Consider the following 20,775-nt stretch of genomic DNA (forward strand, 5'->3'; position numbering starts at 1 on the left):
GGTTGTCACTAACAAAGAAGAGGTGATTGGCGAAGAGGAAGTTACTTACGAGAAGGACGCTACTGGCCAGTAGTGGATCACCGATGATGAAGAGTATCACAGCCAGCTAGTCGTAAGGTTGTGTTGACAGGAAATGAGGTTTCGGGAACTTAGAGCAGTTCTGGTTGGTGTAATAATCGGATGTAATGATCAATGATTGTTTCAGGGCGCGGCGGGATAGCTGCAAGCTGAATACGCAAGTCATAAAGTACCTTATGGCGACCCTTGGGAACCTAGTTATATACTTGGCAGGAGCTTCTTAGCAAAACAGCCGAAAGCGGTTATAAGAACTGATACTCAATTGACTGCTGAAGAAGCCATAGAAAGTCTGTCCTCAGTCAACTTCCGGCGAGGGACCGCTTGAGCATGGCACCTGCCGTTGGTCGCATACAGACGCACGAAATTTTGCACGCCCTAGCAGATATGGCGGGCAAGTTCTGAACTTCTGGCGTCGTTCGTACGGTCTCCCATCCCATGTGGCAGTCTCCCGAGCCGACATTCATGAGCGTGATCAGACAATGTGCCTTTCTCCACATTTTCAAGTCGAACTTCACTAATAATACGATGAAAGAACTCTATGGATTGAGCCGCAAGCCCATCGTGCTACGTGGCTGTTCGGGCCGACCAAGTTGCTGTCGCAGGGTGGTGGCTTGGAAACCCACACTCAAGACAGTAGAAGACATGAGTGAGAATACTACACAGGTTCCAATTTTGTTGCCATCCAGATGAAGTGTCCTAACTCGTCGTGATCCAGACACCAATTTTCGACATCCGCTACCCAACCCTCCCTTGGTAAGGCGTTCCCCGCGTATCGGGCGTACTCCCGAAGATGAGAGACTTTGAGGGTATCTTTGAAGTCCCGTTGCGATAGTTGTTCAAGATACTGTCGCTGCCATTCTATATTTGCCTTGGCTAGCCAGAGGCTGCGTGTGCTCGGAAGGTGTACAGTTTTACACGTCGCGCCACCGTTGCCGGAAGAAGGACATATTGCTATGCTGAGAAGCTCATTCAATGCGTAGCAAAAGCATATTAGTCTACAAGTGATAAGTTGTCAATAAAGAGCACACATTATTCGATTATATGACTGACCTCCCTACGCTTTCGTTACTGATCCATTCGTGCCGATTGGAAATGCTATGATGTTGCGTGTAATTGGCTCCAGTTCGATCCTTCATCATTGTATAAGTCATAGTCTAGAGATTCAAGCAAGCGTAGAAATAACGTCAGTCATAAACGTGCATGAATCCTGCTGCGCGACAGAGACTCACGCCTAAGGTAACGGTTGTTGATCTGAGATAGTGCTCAGGGATAGATGCGACATCTTCAATGTGGAGAATGGTATACAACGTGACGGCTTGTACGGCAGCAATCAATGTCTTCCTATCGTAAGACTCATGCTTTAAAATGACTGCGATTAGTGTCTGAAAACTGTTTCTGGTATCATCATGGCCCTTCTCCAATGACCGAGATGCGACCTACCTCGTGAAAAAGTCTCTGTTGTTCCATGTAGATGGTCTTCCATGCAAAAGATCTGTCTCTTAGGCTGTCTCTCGGAAACATGCGAACTATACTGGCACATGCAGCTAATGGTGGTGGAAGACATTGATGGATTCCAGACTGCTGGCACAGGATCTCGTCGCCGAAGCACGGCGAGCTGATGAAAGGTGGGAGGTTGAGATCGTTGATCAGCATTGCAGGGTACTTTCGTATGCTTCCCAGCATCATTTTCGAAGTAAGCGAGGCTTCTGCAGTTTTGTTTCTACGCGGCCGAAGTAAGTGGTTAACGTCGACCAGCATACCGAGCTCAAAATTGGCTCGTGATGAGATTTGTGTGTTGATGTCGGCAATTATATTGGTAACAATGTCAGGACTCATGTCGGCTGTTGGACCCGTGGATGTTAACCTTGGACTGTTGCTTGTGAAGTCATCGGTCCAAGGCGTTTCATTGGCAATGTTTGTGGGCACGGCAGCCCATTCAAAAACTCCAATATCACCAATGGTATCGGTGACCTCGAAAACGCTAGCTGTTTGGCGCTCATTGTGATCCCTTGTGCTAGTCATAATCGCCGCCTCAATGCTTGTAGTATCTAGCAGCGATACTTCAGAAATTTGTCCCGACGTGCACAACTGCGGACTCCGAAGCTGCCGATAACCTTTTTCTAGGTAAACACTTGCCTGCGACATAGGAGAGTAGCAGCATGGCCAATTTCGTTGCTCACAGCGGGAGCAGCGGGGCTGGTTTCGGTCACAAGCTAACTTTGACGACCGACATTGTTGACAAGACTTTCGACGGAAGTTGGGCATCCTTACGCTGAGCCTAGTGGTGCCACGAATCGTTTGGCTTCAGGGTGACGAGTCTGGCCAGCGGACAGTCTGTCACGAAACAGGAATAGCATCGGCAATCTAGGAGATACTCGTCACGTGATCTACCCCGTGATTTCGAAGGTCCCTCCCTGGACCCTTCGCTTTCTTTGGTTCTCTTCATGAGGCTAATAAAAGCTATCTTATCCCACTCCATTGACTTGTAACAAAATCAATCGTAACTAGCGCGTTCATTTGAGGCGGGGTGTTGGAATATTTAACCCAGATAAGCTGGGCTAATCCGCAAATGCCGCCCCTGTTCGCTCTGGCATAACCGCTGCTGCTAGTTGCTGCCCGCCCCAGGAAGGACACATTATGTATCCAGACCCAATTTACCAAACATGTTGAGATACGGGCCGAGCTACTATCCACTGAGCAATGATTCCGGAACATCACAGAGGAGAAAACGTCCCTTCGTCGTGCGCAGGCCGGCAGGTGGGTTCCATCTCGGCTTTTCGTTACATATGATTGGTCCTGCTTGAATCGAAAATCCGACTGCGCCAACTTGCTGCACAGACTCTCGGCTTTTCACAGAGCGGTATGCTTGTTTGGCTGCGCGAGGAGCCAGATCTTCTTGGGTTATGTGGATACTGATGACTTGTCTTATGGCTAAGGCACAGCTGTGAATGGAGTTCGGGGGGCTCATCAACGTTTCACCCGCAATGTCACCATCTCCGAGTTTCCGTGGAAGAGGCCACTAAAGTCCGCATGGAAGCTTATAAGAGAAGCACGAAGTGATGGTATTGCAAGAAATATGGTCTGAATCATCATCCTCGTCTTGAAACAGAAAACTTCATCTTCATTCAAACGTAATCTAAAATTATCTACATCTCTTCGGCCCTGTTCACGATGACTGCTATCAACTCGATTGCCACCAAATACAAAACTGAGCGAGATAAGAGATTCATCGCCATCTCTGACAACCAAGGAGACCGTATCAACTTCAGGACTAGTTCCTTGATGAACGACTTTAATCGTGACCCTTGGGCCAACTACGACGCCCTCGCCAAGGAAACTCCGCCTTTGAGTGACGGATCCGAGATTCGTTTCCTGATCCTTGGTGCCGGCCATAATGGCATACTCTTTGCCTATCAGCTAGTCGCGGCTGGATTTAATCCGGCCGATATTGTCATTATAGACGAGGCCGGCGGCTTTGGCGGCACCTGGTACTGGAATCGCTACCCAGGCCTGACCTGCGATGTCGAAGGCTACTGCTACTTGCCACTTCTCGAGGAGACAGGATTCGTTCCCAAGCATCGCTACTCGAAGGGCCAAGAGATCCGTCAGAACGTTGAGCAGATCGCAGAAAAGTATGGAATCAAGGGTATGTTTTGTACTAAGGCAAAGGGCGCCGAATGGGACGACGGCCAGAAGCGTTGGATTGTCACGATGAGCCGGAACATGGGGTCTGAATATCAGCATCTCAATGGCGATTTTGTCGTCCGGACACAGTTTCTCATGCCTGCTGGCGGCCTCTTCTACTCGCCGAGCGCGCCTGACGCTCCTGGTCTCAGCGAATTCGTGAAGAACCGGGAGATTTTCCACACGGCTCGTTGGAATTACGAATACACCGGCGGTTCTCAAACCCAAACTGACCTGGTCAATCTGAAAAACAAGAGAGTGGGAATCATTGGTACTGGTGCGACGGCTGTACAAGCTGTCCCCGAGCTGGCGAAATGGTCGGAGCAACTCTATGTCTTCCAACGCACGCCCTCATACTGCGGACCAAGAAAGCAAGTTGAGACAACCCCGGAAAGCTGGAATATTATAGCTGGCCGGCCAGGCTGGCAGGCTGATCGGATGAGAAACCTAAACAAGTTTCTTAACGACCACCCAGAGGTGACTCCTGTCGATGACCTCCTTAAAGACGGATGGAGTAATGCACGCACGTTCTCTGGACTCATTGGAAGCCCCCGGGCGAAAGATATTACTCCCGAGAACGTCCCTCAGCATCTGCAACGGATGTTGGAGCTCGACGCGGGGATCTCAACTGAGCTCCGCAAGCACGTCGAGCGCGAGGTGGACAATCCAGAACTAGCTGAAAAGTTGAAGGCCTGGTACCCCGGCTGGTGCAAGCGTCCGACATTCCACCAAGATTACCTCAAGTCTTTCAATCGTCCCAATGTCGCACTCGTTGATACCGATGGTCAAGGTATCTCTGGCTATACTGAGAAAGGTATTTTGGTCGGTAAGGGCGACTTGGCCAAGGAGTACGAGGTCGACGTTCTCGTACTTGCGACAGGTTTCGCGACGACGACTGCCGTCGATGGAGACCCATCCCAAGTACTGAACATGCCAATCCGGGGCCGCAACGGTCGCGATCTGACGCAGAAATGGCAAAGTGACGAATTTGCCACCTTCATGGGCGTGGCTACACACGACTTTCCCAATCTACTCTTCTTTACCGCAAAGGGTGCCACTTCCTCGGCAAACACGACCTACCCGTACACGGTGGGAGGCAGATTAGTAGCTCACATCGCCAAGACTGCCTGCGATCATGCTTCCGATATCAACAGGGTTGAAGTTGAGGTCAGCAAGGAGGCGGAGCAAAGTTACACGGAGAGCTTGAAGCCCTACGCTCCGTGGTATGCTCCTGTGGCATCTTGCACCCCGACTTACTTTATGGATTACAAGGATCCCAAGAAAGAGCAGGAGACAAAGAAGCCCTCGGTGGGCTTTAGTATGGGGGCTGTGGCTTTCGAACAAGTCGTGGAAAAGTGGGCCGAGGGCAGCTTGAATGGGTTTGTGGTGCAAGGCTGAGAGTGAGCCGCGTTTGGCTGAGAGCCCGAAATCGATAGCCCAAAATCGATATCCATACATCATCACTTAGTGTACAAACAAATGGACTGGTCTATCGTGAAGCTCGAGGAAGTAGAACGTAGAACCAAGTGATCTAGGTACTTACAGAAGTAGCGAGCTGGATGGGCGCACCGCTTTAAGGAGCTTTCCTCCAATAAGCGGTGCAGCGTACCTGCAATACAAACAAGTAACAAGCCTGATGACTAGCGGTGATAATGCATGTGTTGTATGCCTTACCTAGAAGGTGTCAAAGAACGTATGAAGTCAAGCATTTCTCGAGCTGCAGGATAGTAAAGAATCTGTTTAGGGGGGTAAATGGACACTCATTTAACTTCTAACTTCTTGTCAATTCGACTTACTGAGGTGCACCTTAGTACTTATGCTATGAGTGCTTCCAGTAGGATAGTAGTCTTTTGTCATGCACCACTCCCCTCGTTGTTGTAGGGTTCTCTGTTTAACCACAACTTATTCGAACATATGTACGTTGAACATGTAAATAAAATTGTAACTTCAAGATACAGGGGTCAATATAGTAAGGGAGGTACCCACGGTAAGTACTAGCATTGTGGCATCGTGCTTGGCCCTCAAGACAACACTTTGCATCGTTCAAGAAACACTTGATTGTGATGTCTGAGGTGTCCGTCATTGCTGGGACGGCGCGTCATGCTGGGGGTTTTACGCAAGTGCTTGCTCTAGTAGCTTGCAATGAGGACAGCATAACACTATCTCAGGGCAAGGAATAAAGATTTTCTCTTCTTGCGTTTCACAGAGGTTGTTACAATATTGCCACTGACAGCGCGGCGTAGGGGAAGCACAATTGGAATCTCTAGTAAGTAGTCAAAAGAATCTTTCTGACTATAAGATCTTCTCTAGGATAGGTCGAAATATCCTTTCTTCCGCGTCGATCAGAACCTGCAAAGAAAGCTCATCCATGAGCTTAATCTTGCAGTGCGCTTGAGCAGCTGTCCTTATTGTTGGGACATGCTTCGAGTCTGGACCGATAATCCAGTCGCGCGGGGCGCAGCGACGCAAGGCATAGGAGCACCCAATGGACTTCCAGCCTTGCTGAAACAAGAGGCCAGGCCAACATCGTGAATTTTCGGATGAAACAGCCCCCCAAGCGCGTCAACTATCAATAATGGTGCAGTTGGTGGCAATCCAAAACAACACTTGTCACAGGCGAGTTTGCGCACAGCCCTCTCCAGAAGAAATCAGCAGGAAACTAGTGCACGGATGGTATACCTAGCTGAATAAAGATGGAGAGTTTTCCTTGCATGTACGGCCGGCGTTGAAAATTGAAGCTCCATCTGACCACCAGCTATCTGCATGCAATATCACACCCAGAATGTCTTCAACCCCCGAATATCAGCCTTTTCTCAAATACTCGGACGACCCGAGGACCGAAGAGCCAACATCACCAAGCCGGCCATCAACCCGTCGGAACACGCTTTTTTCTCATATCCTTGTACTCATAGGCACATCGCTAGTATGGATACTTGTCTTCTTTCTGTTCTTTCCGACACCAGCTGCGACGACTGCGTCCCAAGACGCTGCACTTTCCCAGTCATCAGCTTCATATGGGGCTGGCCAGCGACACAACATAACCACTGGTAGAAAAAGAATCTCTTGCGGCAACACGACAAAAGAGGCAAGGGCCAAAGGCTGCAGATACGATGTCCTATTGAATCACTGGGTCCCGGCTCAGTGCTTTGACAAGGACTCGGTCGACGAATATCAAGAAGATGCTAGCTGGGGTGCGTTTGCGGATAAAAACATGACGCAGCAGTTGACAATTGATGAGATGTCAGAAAGAGACTTTTACTGGACTTCAATCCGGGACCATATCAACCACTGCGCTATCATGTGGCGACGCCAATTCTACGCTCTTTACGACGAGCGGGCTGCAATTGACACCATCGTCACCAGCCCTGGGCACACTGAGCACTGCTCACAGTATCTCATGGACGCCGTGGATTCGAAATGGAAGGAACCAACGAAGACAATGAGAGGGTTCGCGGGGTGCTGGGTACGCGAAACATAGTGCTTAATGCGACATACCAACCAAATACCAAAAGCTTCAAGTACACTAGGGTCACCGTGTGGGTGTAAAGGTTGAACAATGGCAGGGAATAATTATGCTATGTTATATTCGTCTGATTTCATCGGTTTAGCAAATCCACAACATGCATTGGGGATTGGCCTCAGTGTCTCTCGAAGAGCCCCCGAATCTTGGTTAAACCTCACGTGCGAGACATTTGTGCAGAGCTTGGTAGTTGTCAAAGGGATATTACACAATAGTTATCCTGTTTTGGGACTGTTTTACTCTGGGAAGTGTTGAGTAGAGATTGTACGGAGACAACTCCTAGCGACGCAGGAATACCCGCCAGGATTCAGAGCTAACCCGCTCTCAAACGGTCTCGTGAGTTCTTCAAGTTGTCTAGTCGACAGCTTGTAAGACTTGTAGGACTTTCTGGTCTTGAAATGTGTTCTGCCTATCACGAAAGCCGAGTATGTACGTGATCCAGTGGCTCTACTTCGGCGTCCAGTATCTCATGCAAATGCAGCATGATTATTGCCGACCAAGGTCTAAGGACTTTTATTACCGTTAAGCATGTCCGTTCCATCAGCTCCTGCTCTGTTTCCCGACAAGGCTGTAAAGCATTGCCCAGGCAACATCGACGCTCTCCGGAATAGCCACATGAATTATAAAATCATTCCCCCTTGGCCCATAGCCCTCTTCGTCATCCCTGAGGCGAGGAATCTCTCCCATGAGTAAATCAACAAATCGGCCTATGCTCCACATGCCACCGATTGTCTTCTGGGCGCACTCCTTGTTATCAAACACAAGCTGAGCCATGACGTCCTCATCAACGTTGCCCTGCGATGTGTCAATGAATTTTACTTGGGGGGTGAATGTGGGCCAACTCTTTATTTGGGGCAACGCAGTACATTGTTCCTCATATGCCCTTTGGAAGGTGGCTACCGTTCGCCTTGACATCGTTGGGTCTTGCACAATGACAATGGACCTCGGTGAGCAGACCCCACAGGCCTCGAGGACTCGTTTTGACTCGGCTGCATTCCCTCCACAATTTGTAGAACGGTCTTCGACTACAACCAAGAGTTTGTTCGTGTCATCTGGCTGAATTGTCGCTTCCACAGTTCCGACGTCATGGATCTGGATTCCGTACCAGCGCTCAGCTATGAGCTGCAGTACACGCGATTCGGCCTTTCCTTGCACTTCATCGGCAAGCACATTGTAGACCGGATGTCTCTTGATCGCTTCGTATAGAAAAGGCGTCGAGTGACCGATGCCACCACACAAGACCAGAACTGTGTTTCTTCCCTCTCTAAACACGAGGATTAGTACTTGGTCAAGAAGATATATTCAATCGCATAGGATCGCAGCATCTGTATACTTGGAAATTTGTTCTTTTGACTCTAACCCATTCGTATTCACAGCCGAGAAAACCACATCCGCAAGTGACAGGACTGAAGAGGCACAAAAGACGATAGCATCGGTCGCTTGGTGCTGTTCTAGGCTGCTCGGGGCAGCAGGGTCCGTGAGAGAACGGAAGAACTGGTTGAGACCGTCCACATCTTCGATCTCCTCATGTGATAGGAATGAGGACAGGGTATTGATTGCGCAAGCAGCGTTGGCCATTGAAACGAGTTGACAGGCATTGGGCATGCTGAAAGGAAAAGAGAAACGCGCATTGAACTAATTACCTGAGGTAATGAGGGGGTGATGCAATTATCAACTGCTTACGTAAAATAAATTCCCACCCAACTTCGGAGCTGGCAAAATCAGGTGTCTCCCTACTTTATGGTCATTGACGAACTTCATAATCGGTTGGCGTATACTTTAGTATGACACACCCGGCTCGAGAATAGAACGCAGGTCTTATGTTATGAACGACAGCCCGAAAAATCTTTCGGGATAATCAAAACTCTGGAACGCCCCAACCTAGCTCAACTTATTGTCATGCATCTTCACTTCAAATTCAGAATGGAGGGAGTAACGTAGACAACACCCGAATAATGATGCCTCTAGTTCGTCTAGCAGTATTTTGTTATTGTACAATATTAAACGACAGAACAAATCCCTCGCCAGTTGACAGGAGTGTGCGTCTTTCTTATACACAGAACATAATACCTCATGCTGTCACATGAGTCTCCCCTGCGGAATTTGACAAAAATGGCTGCGGAGTTGATTTTACCAGCCTGATTTTGGAGCCCAGCAACTCCGCAGGTCGTTGTCCAGCTTCATACATGTACCAAGCTACATACAACTCCGCCAAGCGCTTCATTGTGCTAATAGCTTATTTTTTCCAAGGAGTCCCTCTGAAAGTATGACACAAACATTCCACCGCATGGTGGCAGTTGAGCTTACGTGGAGTTGTCTGGGTGAACGACTATCAAACATGTACTTAGGACACGGAGTGATAGGACACGGAGTGATAGTAGAGCCAGGATATGCTTCTCCGCGGCATCGACAACTCCGCTCCACGAGTACTTCGGTTCAACTTAAAACGAAAACATTTTGCCCCAATCTGTCGAGCCTGCTGCTTTACTTACAGGTACCTCTTGATCTATCAAGTCTTTGAATCTAGCGAATCTAGCGTTCAATCCAGATTTGACACCACAGTCTATATCAACCCTCTCCGTCATGGCCTCCTCTCCGTCGAACCAAAACCGTGTAGTCTTTCTCCAGAATGTGGAAGGCGTGCAGAACCTGAGGGCAGAAATGCAGATTCGCCCGATTCCTGAAGCGACTCCCGGAAGTGTTGTTATCCGCGTTTTGGCTGCGACTGTTAGAGCCAATTCGCCGAGAATCTATCGGGACCCGAAGAGCGGATATCCGCTGCCTTTCCCCCTCGTCCCAGGACATACCGCTATTGGAAGGGTGTCTAAGATCTCTTCGGATGTCACCATTCTACAAGAAGACCAGCTTGTTTTCTTTGATCCTTACATTCGAGCACGCGATGGGGGTGGGTTTTATGTCTCGGCCATGATGGAAGGCCTTACTCCTGAAAGCTTCAAACTGTCCCGCGGAGATTGGCGGGATGGAACATACGCAGACTACGCCAAGCTGCCGATCGAGAACTGTCATGTTCTTGACGAAAGCCGCTTACTGGGGGATGAGAGCCAGGGTGGATTGGGCTATACTATACTGGACTTGACACATTTGTTTAGCATGCTTGTTCCATTTGGGGGACTATCAGATATCGATATCAAGCCAGGAGATACCATCCTCATCGCCCCAGCAACTGGTCGACATGGATCCGCTGCGGTACACCTCGCCTCAGCATTGGGTGCACGCGTTGTGGCTATTGGCCGCAACCACAGCATTCTCTCAAAGCTTGCCGCAATGAACCCACGCATCTCGTTCGCGACCATTACCGGGGATACTGCAAGGGACGCCGACACTATACGCAATGCGTGTGGAGGTTCAGCTGACGCGTTCTGGGACATGTCACCGGCCACGGCTGCCTCCTCAACTCACTTTAAGAGCTGCCTTGAGGCACTCAGGATCGGGGCGCGCGTTAGTCTCAGCGGCGGCGCCCCGCCTGATGTAAACTTCAGCTACGTTGACATACTCTTTCGCGCGCTTACCATCAAAGGCACGATGATGAGTACTCCAGAACAAACGAGGCGACTCATCAAACTTATAGAAAGTGGCATCTTGCCACTTGGGGATAGAGCTGGCATGGGTCCAGTCAGAGCGTTTGCATTGGAAGCTTGGGAAGAGGCTTGGGATGCCGCCGATCAGAGGAGAGAACCCGGGGAAATTGTTATCACCCCTCAAGTACCGAGATAAATTGATAACAAGATGCATTGTGTGTGTTGACAAATACCCATAGCTCCCGTTATGTTTGTGACTTATAATTCGTTGTCGATATGTTCCTTTGTGACTTCTGACATAGTATCGACTTTCAGCAGTTGCCAGTAGAGTCTATTCACAAATAGTATGCTTCAGGTACCAGAGAGTGTGGTTGAGCTATTCTGATTCCCTTATGCCTTAAAGAGATAATCGAGGAAAATTATTCAGTATTACTCACCACAACTCAATTTATATAAGTATATTAGATCAAGCATTTAAATAAGGAAACCTGGCGTTTGAAGCTCGGATCTCATCTGTGCCGAGTCCGTCAGCGACGTCCGCAATCGCTCCTTCGCAACCCGCGGCCATCGGCCGTGGGCTAAAGAGGCATCCCACAGGCTTGATTAATCATATCCCACCGGCTGCAACGGGCTTCAAAAGAGAAAATCTACCGGCGCACATGCGCAATATGTTTCCAGGGGAATATTGATCTCTTTGATCTAATCAAAGCATTGTTCCCTCAAGTTAAACTCAACCTCATCTCAAAGCTTCCACTGCCGACCGTTCCGGCGCCATGGTACAGGACAAGACGAAGGAAGTTGTGAGAGTGATCGACGCACCAATCGCCGACATTTGGGCAATAATTGCAGCCTTTGGTTCCGAAAGGCTTTGGTTTCCCAATGGTATCAACTCCAGTCTTGAGGGATTCGGTATTGGATCAGTTCGCACACTGACTTTCAACAACGGCCACGTGGTTCATGAGCGATTGGAGAAGGCCGATCCGGAGACACATACCATCACCTACCTAATTCTTGACGGCGTCCCAAACACGACAAACCCCCGCGGAACGTTGCGATTGACAGCCATGAGCGAGGACAAAACACAATTCAGTTGGTCGGGCGCTTCTGAATGGACGGAGCCAAGCTTTAAACCGGTTCTTGCCGGAATGTTGGAGGAGATGTTCAACGGGTGCATGGATGCTATTGTGTCCATTTCAAGTAGCCGGGAGGAAAGCTGTACATGATTTGATTATTAAACACCTATGGACACATTAAAATATGAAGGGCTCTAGGCAATTAGGCGTTCTGGACTGAAAAAGCAGAGATGCAAGGTACTGGAGAGTGCTCCTCCAATAAATAACTATCGTACCCACTGCCCATTGTCCATTGAATGCCTTGAATTAAAGGATGCCTGGCGTCCGAGGCAGCATTCCTTATGTCGATATGTGGATTGTTGACTTTTGACCCAAGTTCTCTACTTGTCGACGGGGGGCTAATTTTTGTTCAATTGGCCTAGTTCCTGCGCCCACCCTTTTTGCCCTTCTTGCACGGACTCTCGTCCACGGGATCTGCGACTGAACCCAAGTTTAGCGACTTTCATGTCTCACTTGGCATTGCTTGTTATAAGAACATCGTTTCCAAACCTCGAAAGCTTGACAGCTTCGTCGGTCAAGTTTAGACTTGATAGTAGCTCCCACTGAGAATAGCAAGGAAATATGTTCAATTGCGGAGATCATCTAGTAAATCTAGTTCGTACCTTGACCACTCTCGATAATCTTCTTGAGGCTCTCATATGCATTCTCCAACAAGTTCATTTCACCGGGACTGTTCTGGGTATAGCGGGCGTTGTACTTCATGATGCTCTTCGTCTTCAGGTAGGTCGCAATATCGAGGGGGATCGGGCTTCCAACAACGTTCCAAGCAATGGACTCGGTGCAAGGAGGGGTTGTGAGAGAGCCTGTGTATCTTTGGTACAAGTTAGACTGAAGTTCCGGGGGGTTTCAAGGATTGGTAGATGGAACATACTGGTAGATGGTGTTCTTTGAGATATGCTCAGCCAGGCTGGTAAAGTCCAGAGGTCCAGTCGCAGCGTGAGATCCGAACTCAGTGACCTTGTCAACGTTCTTGAAGACGGCAGCCAGAAGAGGGTTCGAAGTCTCGGCGACCTCGATGGGAAAGCCAACGACAGCAAGAGAGGATCCTGATTGACGATCAGCCATGTCCGACAGGACCGTAAGGAGTCAAAGTTGGCGAGAACATACCGTTCCCAATCTCGGCTTCCCAAACAAAGTGAACCTCTAGGGGGAAGTGCTCGCCGTTAATACGGTGCTCACTAGGGGTGTGGAAGTGGAATTGACGCAAGTTGTAGGTCTTTCCACCATTCTTCATGGTGCCATTCGCGCGGACCTCGAGGAATCCGGAGAGATTCTCGAGTTCGCCTCCCTCAGGGTGCTGGTCCGGGCTGAAGGTGATGGTAGAGCCTTTAATCTGCTTGGTGTTTGACTCTTGGACGTTGATGGGAGACTGGCTTCTGCCAAGAGCACAGGCAGAGTTGTTAGAGCTGATGGAGTGCCAGTTGAGAGGGCCATTCAGACCATCGAATCCGAAAGTACCATCAGCTCTTTTGAAAAGCTGATCCTTTTTGAAAAGGCTGGTTCCATGGTGGCAGAAGGCAGCGACCGCAGGAATGAGGGAGAGTAGGGTGGCAGACTTCATGATGGAGATGGAGATTGTATAGAACGAGCGATCGTAAGGTAGAGTATGATAAAAGAGTGACTGGTTCTCGGTGAAAATGAGATGAGATGTGAGCGACTCTATGAAACATCAGATTAGACAGCGGCAGATCTAAAGGTAAATATACACCAGCACTGCAGAGTGGTAGTTAATCGTAAGGAGCGGGAAGCTATGACAATGAGATGCGATATTAATTCCATGGAGCCATGATGGCACCAATCTGCGTAGAAAGCAACGTCTTGGCAGGTTTACCTGGTCAAGCCGCAAGAAACCCAAGCCCCTTTGAGGATTTGGCAGGCTTCTGCCAGCTATCTGCTCGAGGATGGAAGGGGCGGACCTCTTTGCGAACACGTGCTTGGCAATGATCAATCGCGGACGGAACCAGGGGGGATACTGGCAGGGATAAGAGTCAGGACATGGGAAACACATCACGAGAACGGAAGGGGGGCCTCTCCACGTCCAGATGAAGTCAGGTCCAAAGGAAGCACTGCAAACGCTGCCGCAAAGACAACTGGAGAAGTACGCCGAAAGATTGCCCGGAACAGGTCGTCATCAAAAAGTCAAACTGGCGACCGCTTGGCGCAGGGCGTCGCAATGCCAGTGGAGGCAGTACGGCGTTATCCCGCGTGAACACTACATCCCGCGATATTGAGCAGATATGTTAGTCTTGGCCAAATGGTAGATGGCGAAGTTTGGCCAAGGAAAAGAGTGATGAGAGGACCCTCCATGGGCTCCAATTCAACAATGCTAGAGACTCAGCTTTGGCGTCGGACACAGAATGTCGAGGAAGCCCATTCGGCGCCGACGCATGTCCGTGAGCAGCTGACTCGCCTTGCTGGTGGCCACATCTTTATTAACCTCAGTCAGCCGTGTTCAAGAATAGCCGCCGCTCGCTGGGGTAGGCTCAGGCAAGTGTTCCTTAGTGATGAACTCGTCCGAACTCGCTATAGCGGACTTGCGAACACCGCACATGGCAGAGAAGGAGTAGGGCGGATAAGATGGGACTGGAATTCGGAAGATGTGAGGAGCACGAGCAGGTGCCAACCCGTGACAGTGGTGGGGTTACTAGTTAGGACCGTTGGTGATGCGACGACGCTGACGCCAAGAATTGGGGACAGGGCTCCGGGGTTCCCAGAGAGCGCGCCTTACTCGGTGCGGCAAATGTAGAGAGGCCCATCGTGAGTTGAGGTGAGGGCTAAGCGGTCGGCGTAGACGCATGTAAACTGAGCTCTGCCTGGTTGATGCTGGTCAAGATAAAGTTTAGGGCCCAGAAGAACTATGCGCCTGGGTCATTGTGGTTCTTTTGATTGGAGCCTACGCCGCCAGAGATGAACCCGCAGGTCGGTCTATGGCGAGCCAAGAGTCTCCAAGACTGAAGAGGGAGGGGTTCGCTCGTGGACGTGCCCAGAATGCATTTTTGGCACACAGCCACGTTACCTTGCGACCTTACTCCTGTATCCTGTGTCGGCAGTGTTGGATGGATCTTACACCACGCCCTAGACTTTAGCATTTTGGGCCTTAGCATACCGGTGTCCTGGTTCAGCAAACGTATGCGAGGACTGAAACTAGCTTGACCCGCCATGTGTACAGCGTAGGTATCCGTACGGAGAACCTGCGGTCCTGTGCTCGAGCCTGGAGCGCAAGACCATGATGGTAAATGTTGCCAAGGTCATCGCAGCCCATCTTGGTCCATCTTAACAGCCACGAATGCTTTTTGTCTTGGCAAATATATAGCTGCGGCGTTTTCTCGATGGCCCAAGAAAAGTCCAAGACTTACCCAATACCTCCCAAGACCCGGGGACATAACCGACATTCTTCATCGGGCATGGCGGCACCGTTTCTCCGTGGGTTGGAGCGGGCGTCCCGACACCTTGGAACAGGAACCGGGAGGCACATCTGAGCACTGACATGCGCCAGCGGCTTGTGTCTCACTCTCGGATAGCGCCTGGGGACCGCCTGGGATTCTCGTATCGGCCCATTGGTTCTTTGTGGGATCCTCGTCTTCCCCTGATACTTGCGGATACCTTCACAAGCAAGAGACGAAACTCACTGCTTGCGGCTGTGTATTCGTACGCGGTAAAGACTATGTGAAGCAGAGTAACCCAAACTATCAATCAAGATTTCGCTGTCTCTTGATGCGCACGGCTTATCTCTCAGATCAGAAGAAAGAAGAGCAAGCGATCCTTGGGATGGGAAGAAACTTTCATCTATTCCGTCATCAGCCAAGGCTTGCGAATACCAATATGCAAATACTTTAGCGAAGTAAAGTAGGTACGCTTCATCCCATGGTCTAGGAATACCTTACTAGACAATGGCTTCACAGACTTACTTTCAGCATACACTTAATTATTGCAATACTCGATTCGTCTCATCCTCGTTCTTCCCATCAATCCATCAGCAGCTCTCCCGCTATTTACAGCAGTACCTACAGGCTCCGTACAGTCCCAGGGTTCCAGAGTCACAAGTCCAGAGAATAGCCTGCCCAGTGCAGCTTGCCGAGATCCCTAGCGTGCAATAACGTGTTTGTCTTGGCACACTAAATTCAGGACTGCGGCACTGCGACAGATGAGGACCGCCGCGTAATTGGCTGCATTGATCGGCCTTGACTTCAAGGTTTCCGTGCAGGACTCCAGGCGGACCAGGCCCCAAGCCCAGGGGACAACGGGCGGGTGGACCTTCTGAAATCTAGAATTCTGGAGAGAACAAAATCATTCCAATTTTCAATCTCCTCCCACATTTCGGCTTGGCGCGGCGGGTTTCTTCCACTTGGGAAAGGGTCAGGAGGGCAATCATAATCGAGGAACACCTCAAGGCTCCTCATCGGTCATTCACGTTGTCCACACAGAACAACACAGCTCAGCGGGTTGCAGACTTGGACTAGCCCAGTCGGCCAAGCCCAAATCCTCGCTCACCCTTTCAACTTCAACAACACAACACACCAGACCTGTCCTTGGCAAAAACTCTCACAGTCACACAAACGGATACGGATATACACACTCACACACATTCACATACATATTTCCGCCCTCAATACCTACCCATGTCGCTCTCCCTGTCTCCTCTGCTCGACGCGCTACCGACGGACTTTGTACCCGAGTCAAGCGGACTTATCCACCCCCGCCCAACTGTCACTGCCTCGTCTGCATCGTCCATCTGGAGAGATCTCCCCGAGGCTGTATTTCGCCAACATGTCGTTACGTTGGAGAAGCTGACCAATGCTGTTCCTGTCGACGCCAAATCCTTCCCGCTACCATCCCAACTGACAACTTCTTCAGATGGGTCTGCGGAAGCTCGTGCTAAAGTGCTTACAGATGGCTCTCCAGAGACCACTGTGACGAATGACCGCTACCGACAGTCCGCAGAGCAACTCAAACATCCCCGTCCCCGCCTGTTGACAGTTGCCACGGAGCAGCGCCTGGCAGATGATATTGCCTACCTTGTCGCCGTTGGAGAGGGAGCGCAGTCCGTTGCTGCTGCCACTGTCCAGGAAAGTCGGATAAAAGTCGACGTTGCAGCTGGGGGCCTCGATGGAGGCCCTAATCATGATCAACAAGCACTCCCAGCTGCAAGTCTCAAGGTCACCATCGCCTCCGCAGATGCGATCGAGCCTACCTCCCAGGCTTTCCTACGCTCTGTTTTCCAAATACTCTCTGCCCCGCCGCCTGCCAAGCCCTTACATAGCCTCTTGGACCTGGTCATCCGGCATCATCAAGCTCGCCTTCTCAACCGCCTACGATCCGCCAAATGGAATAAGCCAACTTATCTCTCCCGTACTCACAAGAAACCCCTGTATGCCGACTTCGCCAATCTCATCCACCGTGCCCAGTTTCTCTACTCCAAAAGAGAATCAACCGCGCGGGCTGGGCTAGAACGCGAACTCTCGGAGATGGCCGCCCTGCTAAAAGCTTTTGAGACGGAATCAGACGACCACGAGAAGCTGGTCGAAATCGCTCAGTCTAGCTACCAGCTTTGCGCGTCACCCCTGATCGCAAATTACCTAGAACGCTTACAAGCTATCAGAGCAACAGCACAAATTCAGGCTTGTCTCAAAACCTTGCGTCAGCTTGAAAAGATCGCAGCTTACTATCGCATATGTCAAACTCTGACTGGTTTGTCCCACACACGCCCAATGATCTTCAACAGCGCTAAGCTCGTTTTCTTACCTCCTTACGAGGCAGTGCCTCTAACTCTCGCCTACCAGCCTTGGGCAAAATCTACCCACGTCCATGCAGAAGTCATTCTGTCTGTACATCATGACTTGGAGAAATCTGACAGCCCTTGGCACAAGCCAAGATGTCTAGGCGCCTCCAAGTACTTTTGCTACCTCTGCTTCTTATTCATCCGACATCATGGGGCCTATTTTGCGGCCAACACGCACGGGGCTTGCTACGACCAATGGACTATCCCAGACCTCGCGGACTATCCTCAGCCCCTCGCAGACCACTACAGGAAAGTTGTGCGAGCGATGGATGAGGAAATTCAACATCAAACGCATGGCGCGACGTGGAGACCGGAGCCGATGACGAGCCGGGAAAACTTGATAGGACTAATAGACTGATAGATTTGATAACATGAGTTCTGCCCGAGCCTAATCTGATCCAAAGTGTTCCAGGTCAGACCTTTGCCCGGACTAGTCCCACTACGCGTGTTTGCAAGTCATGACTCTGCCGTTTACGTCGATTGTTTCGATGGCACAGCGCCCGCTTGAGGTGGCCACGATTCAGGCACGCTCAAGCCTTGGTCCACCCAACGGATTTCTGCCGGCTGATCGCTGCAAAGGCAGAGCCCCTTGATTGGAAAACGAGCGTGTGTAATAGCAAACTGGCGCTCTTCATCCACAAATGCCTGTGGGAAAGTCAGACCTGCCATTGGCATTGACGAATTACCTACTCAATATCCATCATTCGCCGACCACGCCCCTGAGCCCCTTCTTACTCAGAAGTCGAAACCATGCCACCCCACTCTCTCGCCAGCATACCCATTAATACTGATAAGAAAGCCCTGTCCGTTTCAGCTTGCGCTTATTGAGAATGTAGTACTGGACATTGGCCCAAATACCACAAACCGCGGCGGCAGTAGTGAGACCTGTTATAACTGTCCATCCGTTGCGATACTTCGGTGCATCCTCTTCTCTGAATAGCTGCTTACCAACAATACCTGAACAGTTGGCGGCCATGATGAGGATGGCCATTGTGATGGAACGTTCACCGGCGGACTTGGCGTTGGCAGAGACCCAAGCGCCATTGACAGGATCTGCGGTGTGCGTCAGTTACATGATTCGCCAGTTAAAGACGGGAATTTGAACCTACGCCAAGGAAACGAGAATGCCGTTGACAGAGTCAACATGGCAAATCTCGCGTTGCGGCCGGCATCTATCAGCAGATAGTTGCCAAGCTGTGTATTATTAGCTGGGAGCTTCGCCAAGAAGAAGCACGTGATAAAACATCAACTAACATTGAAGCCCCAGAATATGAATAAGCCTAGGAACACCCATGGACCACGGACTCCCGTTTTATCGCTGCGAAAATCAGTCATTCTGTTTTGTTTTGATGGTGATCATCTTGGCACAGAAGTGCTTACGCAGTGAACCCCCATAAGAGGTTGATTGGAATCAAGAGCCAAGCGCCAACTGAAACCATGGCATTGGATTCCAATCTCTCGAACCCCATTGAGTTCACGAGAGAGGGCGCATAAGATGATAGAGTAGAAGATGGTGCCAGGGCAGCAATAGTGAAGATAACATGGGGAATGAGTCTCCAGTTCGTCAACTAAATCCACGTGAGCCAACAATCGATGACGCCCAGGTTACGGGAGTCCAACACGTACCGCTGATCTCAGCTCTGGCCAGCTGACCGAGCGCTTCGAATGAGCCTTGGACGGGTCGTCGATCATGACTCTCTTATACAAGATTTCGGCTTCCCGTTCCGAGAAGTAGCGAAAGCCGAGCATCGATACTGGTTTGTTGACTTGGTTGGGGAAGCAAGCAAAAAAGGCGATGCCGACTAAAATTGTGAAAATTCCCTCGAGCTAGCAATCAGCCGTTAGTTTTCTCCAAATTCCCTCTTTGTTTGCCGACTACTATCTTTCTCCGCTAGGTCAACCCAACTTACGATAAAAAGCCACTGCCATCCAGCAAGTCCAGCAATGCCTCTCATGTGCAAGCTTAGGGCACACACTTTGTCAGCTCTTGCTCGAGATTGACGGTAACTCATCGTTTGTGATCGACTCACATCCCGTACGCTATGAGGCCTGAGCATGCGGCAGCTAGCATGTTGCCAATGAAGAACCACGAGAACCTTTTACTAGTCTCATCTCTCTTATACCAACGCGTCATCGTGAAAAGAGCTGCAGGAATGAAGCCTGCCTCGCAAAGGCTACATGTCCGATTTGTCAGTTTTCTTCAGATGGAATTGCTTGATGAAGCTATCCAGGCTTACCCAAGGAGGATTCGGGTCACCATGTATGCACCCTGCCCTTTTTGAAATGCTTGGAAGGTCGCAACCAATCCCCTATCCACTTGTCAGTATCACTGCAAGGCTATTGCAGTCTTCCCAGAAAGACTGAGAAAATATTACCAGGCCACTATCTGTCCTCCAATCCAGAGCGTTGGTCCAATACGGTAAAGAACTAGGTTGCTCGGTATCTATGGATCATGTCAGCCGGATGTTTAGGATAAGGTAGGATGTCCCAGTTCAATCGACTGACTTCCAGAATCACGATGCCTGCAGATAACAATTGTTGACCAACGTTGAATTGGTTCTGTGTGATACCAACATCTCTAAGGAAATAGTCTGTCAATGCATTGCCACTGCTTTTGGTCAGATATTTTTACAGATCAGGTCCATTATGCTCAGATAGTCTTCGTACATGTTGCCACGGTCGAGCTGTAGGGCAAAGAAAGCGAGGATCAACAGCGGCATGATAATCAAATCAACTCTTTAAGCCCCCCCAAGTTAGCTTTAGTCCTCTGAAGCCAAAGAACGTTTGACAAACTTACTTTCGCACCAATTGTCGCTCTTCCTCCGGGCTCCAGTCGATATCGGGATTTTCGCCATCACTCTGACTTCCTGGGCTCTTGGCCACCATCTTGATTTGCTTTCCGTCTACTATTGCTACCATTTTGAAGAGCTGAGGAAATGTGGTTGGTTGTGTTGGTTACGCAGGCGTTGACTCGAAAGCAATACGTCGAAGGACGAACTCAACATGGCAACTTGAACCTTTGTATGTTCTCGAACAATTACT

At 50.0% G+C, this 20,775-nt stretch overlaps 9 protein-coding genes across 9 annotated transcripts; 5 read left to right on the forward strand and 4 right to left on the reverse strand.

Annotated features, from left to right (window-relative positions):
- Positions 1 to 368: 368 nt before the first annotated feature.
- Positions 369 to 2,397, reverse strand: BDZ83DRAFT_616171 (uncharacterized protein). Its single transcript, XM_060507954.1, has 4 exons — positions 1,519 to 2,397; positions 1,308 to 1,436; positions 1,129 to 1,232; positions 369 to 1,073 (listed from the first exon to the last, which is right to left on the reverse strand). Exons 1-4 carry the CDS (start codon positions 2,341 to 2,343, stop codon positions 734 to 736), a joined length of 1,398 nt encoding a protein of 465 aa, XP_060366338.1. The 5' UTR covers positions 2,344 to 2,397; the 3' UTR covers positions 369 to 733.
- Positions 2,398 to 2,889: 492 nt separating this feature from the next.
- Positions 2,890 to 5,160, forward strand: BDZ83DRAFT_791278 (phenylacetone monooxygenase; the record flags this gene model as incomplete). Its single annotated transcript, XM_060515730.1, has 2 exons — positions 2,890 to 2,938; positions 3,015 to 5,160. The coding sequence occupies exon 2, from the start codon at positions 3,250 to 3,252 to the stop codon at positions 5,158 to 5,160; it is 1,911 nt and encodes a 636-aa protein (XP_060366339.1). The 5' UTR covers positions 2,890 to 2,938; positions 3,015 to 3,249.
- Positions 5,161 to 6,499: 1,339 nt separating this feature from the next.
- On the forward strand, positions 6,500 to 7,424 carry BDZ83DRAFT_668510 (uncharacterized protein). Its single transcript, XM_060511106.1, has one exon. It carries the CDS (start codon positions 6,545 to 6,547, stop codon positions 7,238 to 7,240), a length of 696 nt encoding a protein of 231 aa, XP_060366340.1. The 5' UTR covers positions 6,500 to 6,544; the 3' UTR covers positions 7,241 to 7,424.
- BDZ83DRAFT_616175 (uncharacterized protein) lies at positions 7,419 to 8,928 on the reverse strand. The gene is made up of 2 exons (XM_060507955.1): positions 8,616 to 8,928; positions 7,419 to 8,546 (listed from the first exon to the last, which is right to left on the reverse strand). Exons 1-2 carry the CDS (start codon positions 8,885 to 8,887, stop codon positions 7,823 to 7,825), a joined length of 996 nt encoding a protein of 331 aa, XP_060366341.1. The 5' UTR covers positions 8,888 to 8,928; the 3' UTR covers positions 7,419 to 7,822.
- Positions 8,929 to 9,943: 1,015 nt separating this feature from the next.
- Positions 9,944 to 11,017, forward strand: BDZ83DRAFT_574743 (uncharacterized protein; the record flags this gene model as incomplete). The annotated part of the gene is made up of 1 exon (XM_060504737.1): positions 9,944 to 11,017. One exon carries the CDS (start codon positions 9,944 to 9,946, stop codon positions 11,015 to 11,017), a length of 1,074 nt encoding a protein of 357 aa, XP_060366342.1.
- A 431-nt stretch (positions 11,018 to 11,448) lies between these two features.
- BDZ83DRAFT_616178 (bet V I allergen) lies at positions 11,449 to 12,243 on the forward strand. The gene has a single exon (XM_060507956.1). It carries the CDS (start codon positions 11,595 to 11,597, stop codon positions 12,042 to 12,044), a length of 450 nt encoding a protein of 149 aa, XP_060366343.1. The 5' UTR covers positions 11,449 to 11,594; the 3' UTR covers positions 12,045 to 12,243.
- A 276-nt stretch (positions 12,244 to 12,519) lies between these two features.
- BDZ83DRAFT_650466 (carbonic anhydrase) lies at positions 12,520 to 13,515 on the reverse strand (the record flags this gene model as incomplete). Its single annotated transcript, XM_060510374.1, has 4 exons — positions 12,520 to 12,536; positions 12,557 to 12,765; positions 12,826 to 13,000; positions 13,062 to 13,515. 4 exons carry the CDS (start codon positions 13,513 to 13,515, stop codon positions 12,520 to 12,522), a joined length of 855 nt encoding a protein of 284 aa, XP_060366344.1.
- A 3,058-nt stretch (positions 13,516 to 16,573) lies between these two features.
- BDZ83DRAFT_574727 (uncharacterized protein) lies at positions 16,574 to 18,091 on the forward strand (the record flags this gene model as incomplete). The annotated part of the gene is made up of 1 exon (XM_060504735.1): positions 16,574 to 18,091. One exon carries the CDS (start codon positions 16,574 to 16,576, stop codon positions 18,089 to 18,091), a length of 1,518 nt encoding a protein of 505 aa, XP_060366345.1.
- A 423-nt stretch (positions 18,092 to 18,514) lies between these two features.
- On the reverse strand, positions 18,515 to 20,652 carry BDZ83DRAFT_718511 (alternative sulfate transporter; the record flags this gene model as incomplete). Its single annotated transcript, XM_060512082.1, has 12 exons — positions 18,515 to 18,786; positions 18,843 to 18,927; positions 18,988 to 19,051; positions 19,114 to 19,301; positions 19,360 to 19,560; positions 19,644 to 19,695; positions 19,764 to 19,907; positions 19,971 to 20,042; positions 20,109 to 20,176; positions 20,239 to 20,341; positions 20,401 to 20,469; positions 20,531 to 20,652. 12 exons carry the CDS (start codon positions 20,650 to 20,652, stop codon positions 18,515 to 18,517), a joined length of 1,440 nt encoding a protein of 479 aa, XP_060366346.1.
- Between the last annotated feature and the right edge of the window lie 123 nt (positions 20,653 to 20,775).

The sequence above is a fragment of the Colletotrichum acutatum genome (genome assembly GCF_030867785.1).
Source record: "Colletotrichum acutatum strain CBS 112980 chromosome Unknown BDZ83scaffold_33, whole genome shotgun sequence".
NCBI classification, from domain to species: Eukaryota; Fungi; Ascomycota; class Sordariomycetes; order Glomerellales; family Glomerellaceae; genus Colletotrichum; species Colletotrichum acutatum.

Excerpts from the sequence above, each read along its gene's own strand:
- BDZ83DRAFT_616171 (XM_060507954.1), bottom strand. The coding sequence starts at position 2,343 with ATGCCCAACTTCCGTCGAAAGTCTTGTCAACAATGTCGGTCGTCAAAG. Across the intron at positions 1,437-1,518 it reads AACAGAGACTTTTTCACGAG|CATGAGTCTTACGATAGGAA; the intron begins GTAGGTCGCATC and ends GTCATTTTAAAG. Across the intron at positions 1,233-1,307 it reads CAACAACCGTTACCTTAGGC|ACTATGACTTATACAATGAT; the intron begins GTGAGTCTCTGT and ends TTGAATCTCTAG.
- BDZ83DRAFT_668510 (XM_060511106.1), top strand. The coding sequence starts at position 6,545 with ATGTCTTCAACCCCCGAATATCAGCCTTTTCTCAAATACTCGGACGAC.
- BDZ83DRAFT_616175 (XM_060507955.1), bottom strand. The coding sequence starts at position 8,887 with ATGCCCAATGCCTGTCAACTCGTTTCAATGGCCAACGCTGCTTGCGCA. Across the intron at positions 8,547-8,615 it reads TCAAAAGAACAAATTTCCAA|AGAGGGAAGAAACACAGTTC; the intron begins GTATACAGATGC and ends CCTCGTGTTTAG.
- BDZ83DRAFT_616178 (XM_060507956.1), top strand. The coding sequence starts at position 11,595 with ATGGTACAGGACAAGACGAAGGAAGTTGTGAGAGTGATCGACGCACCA.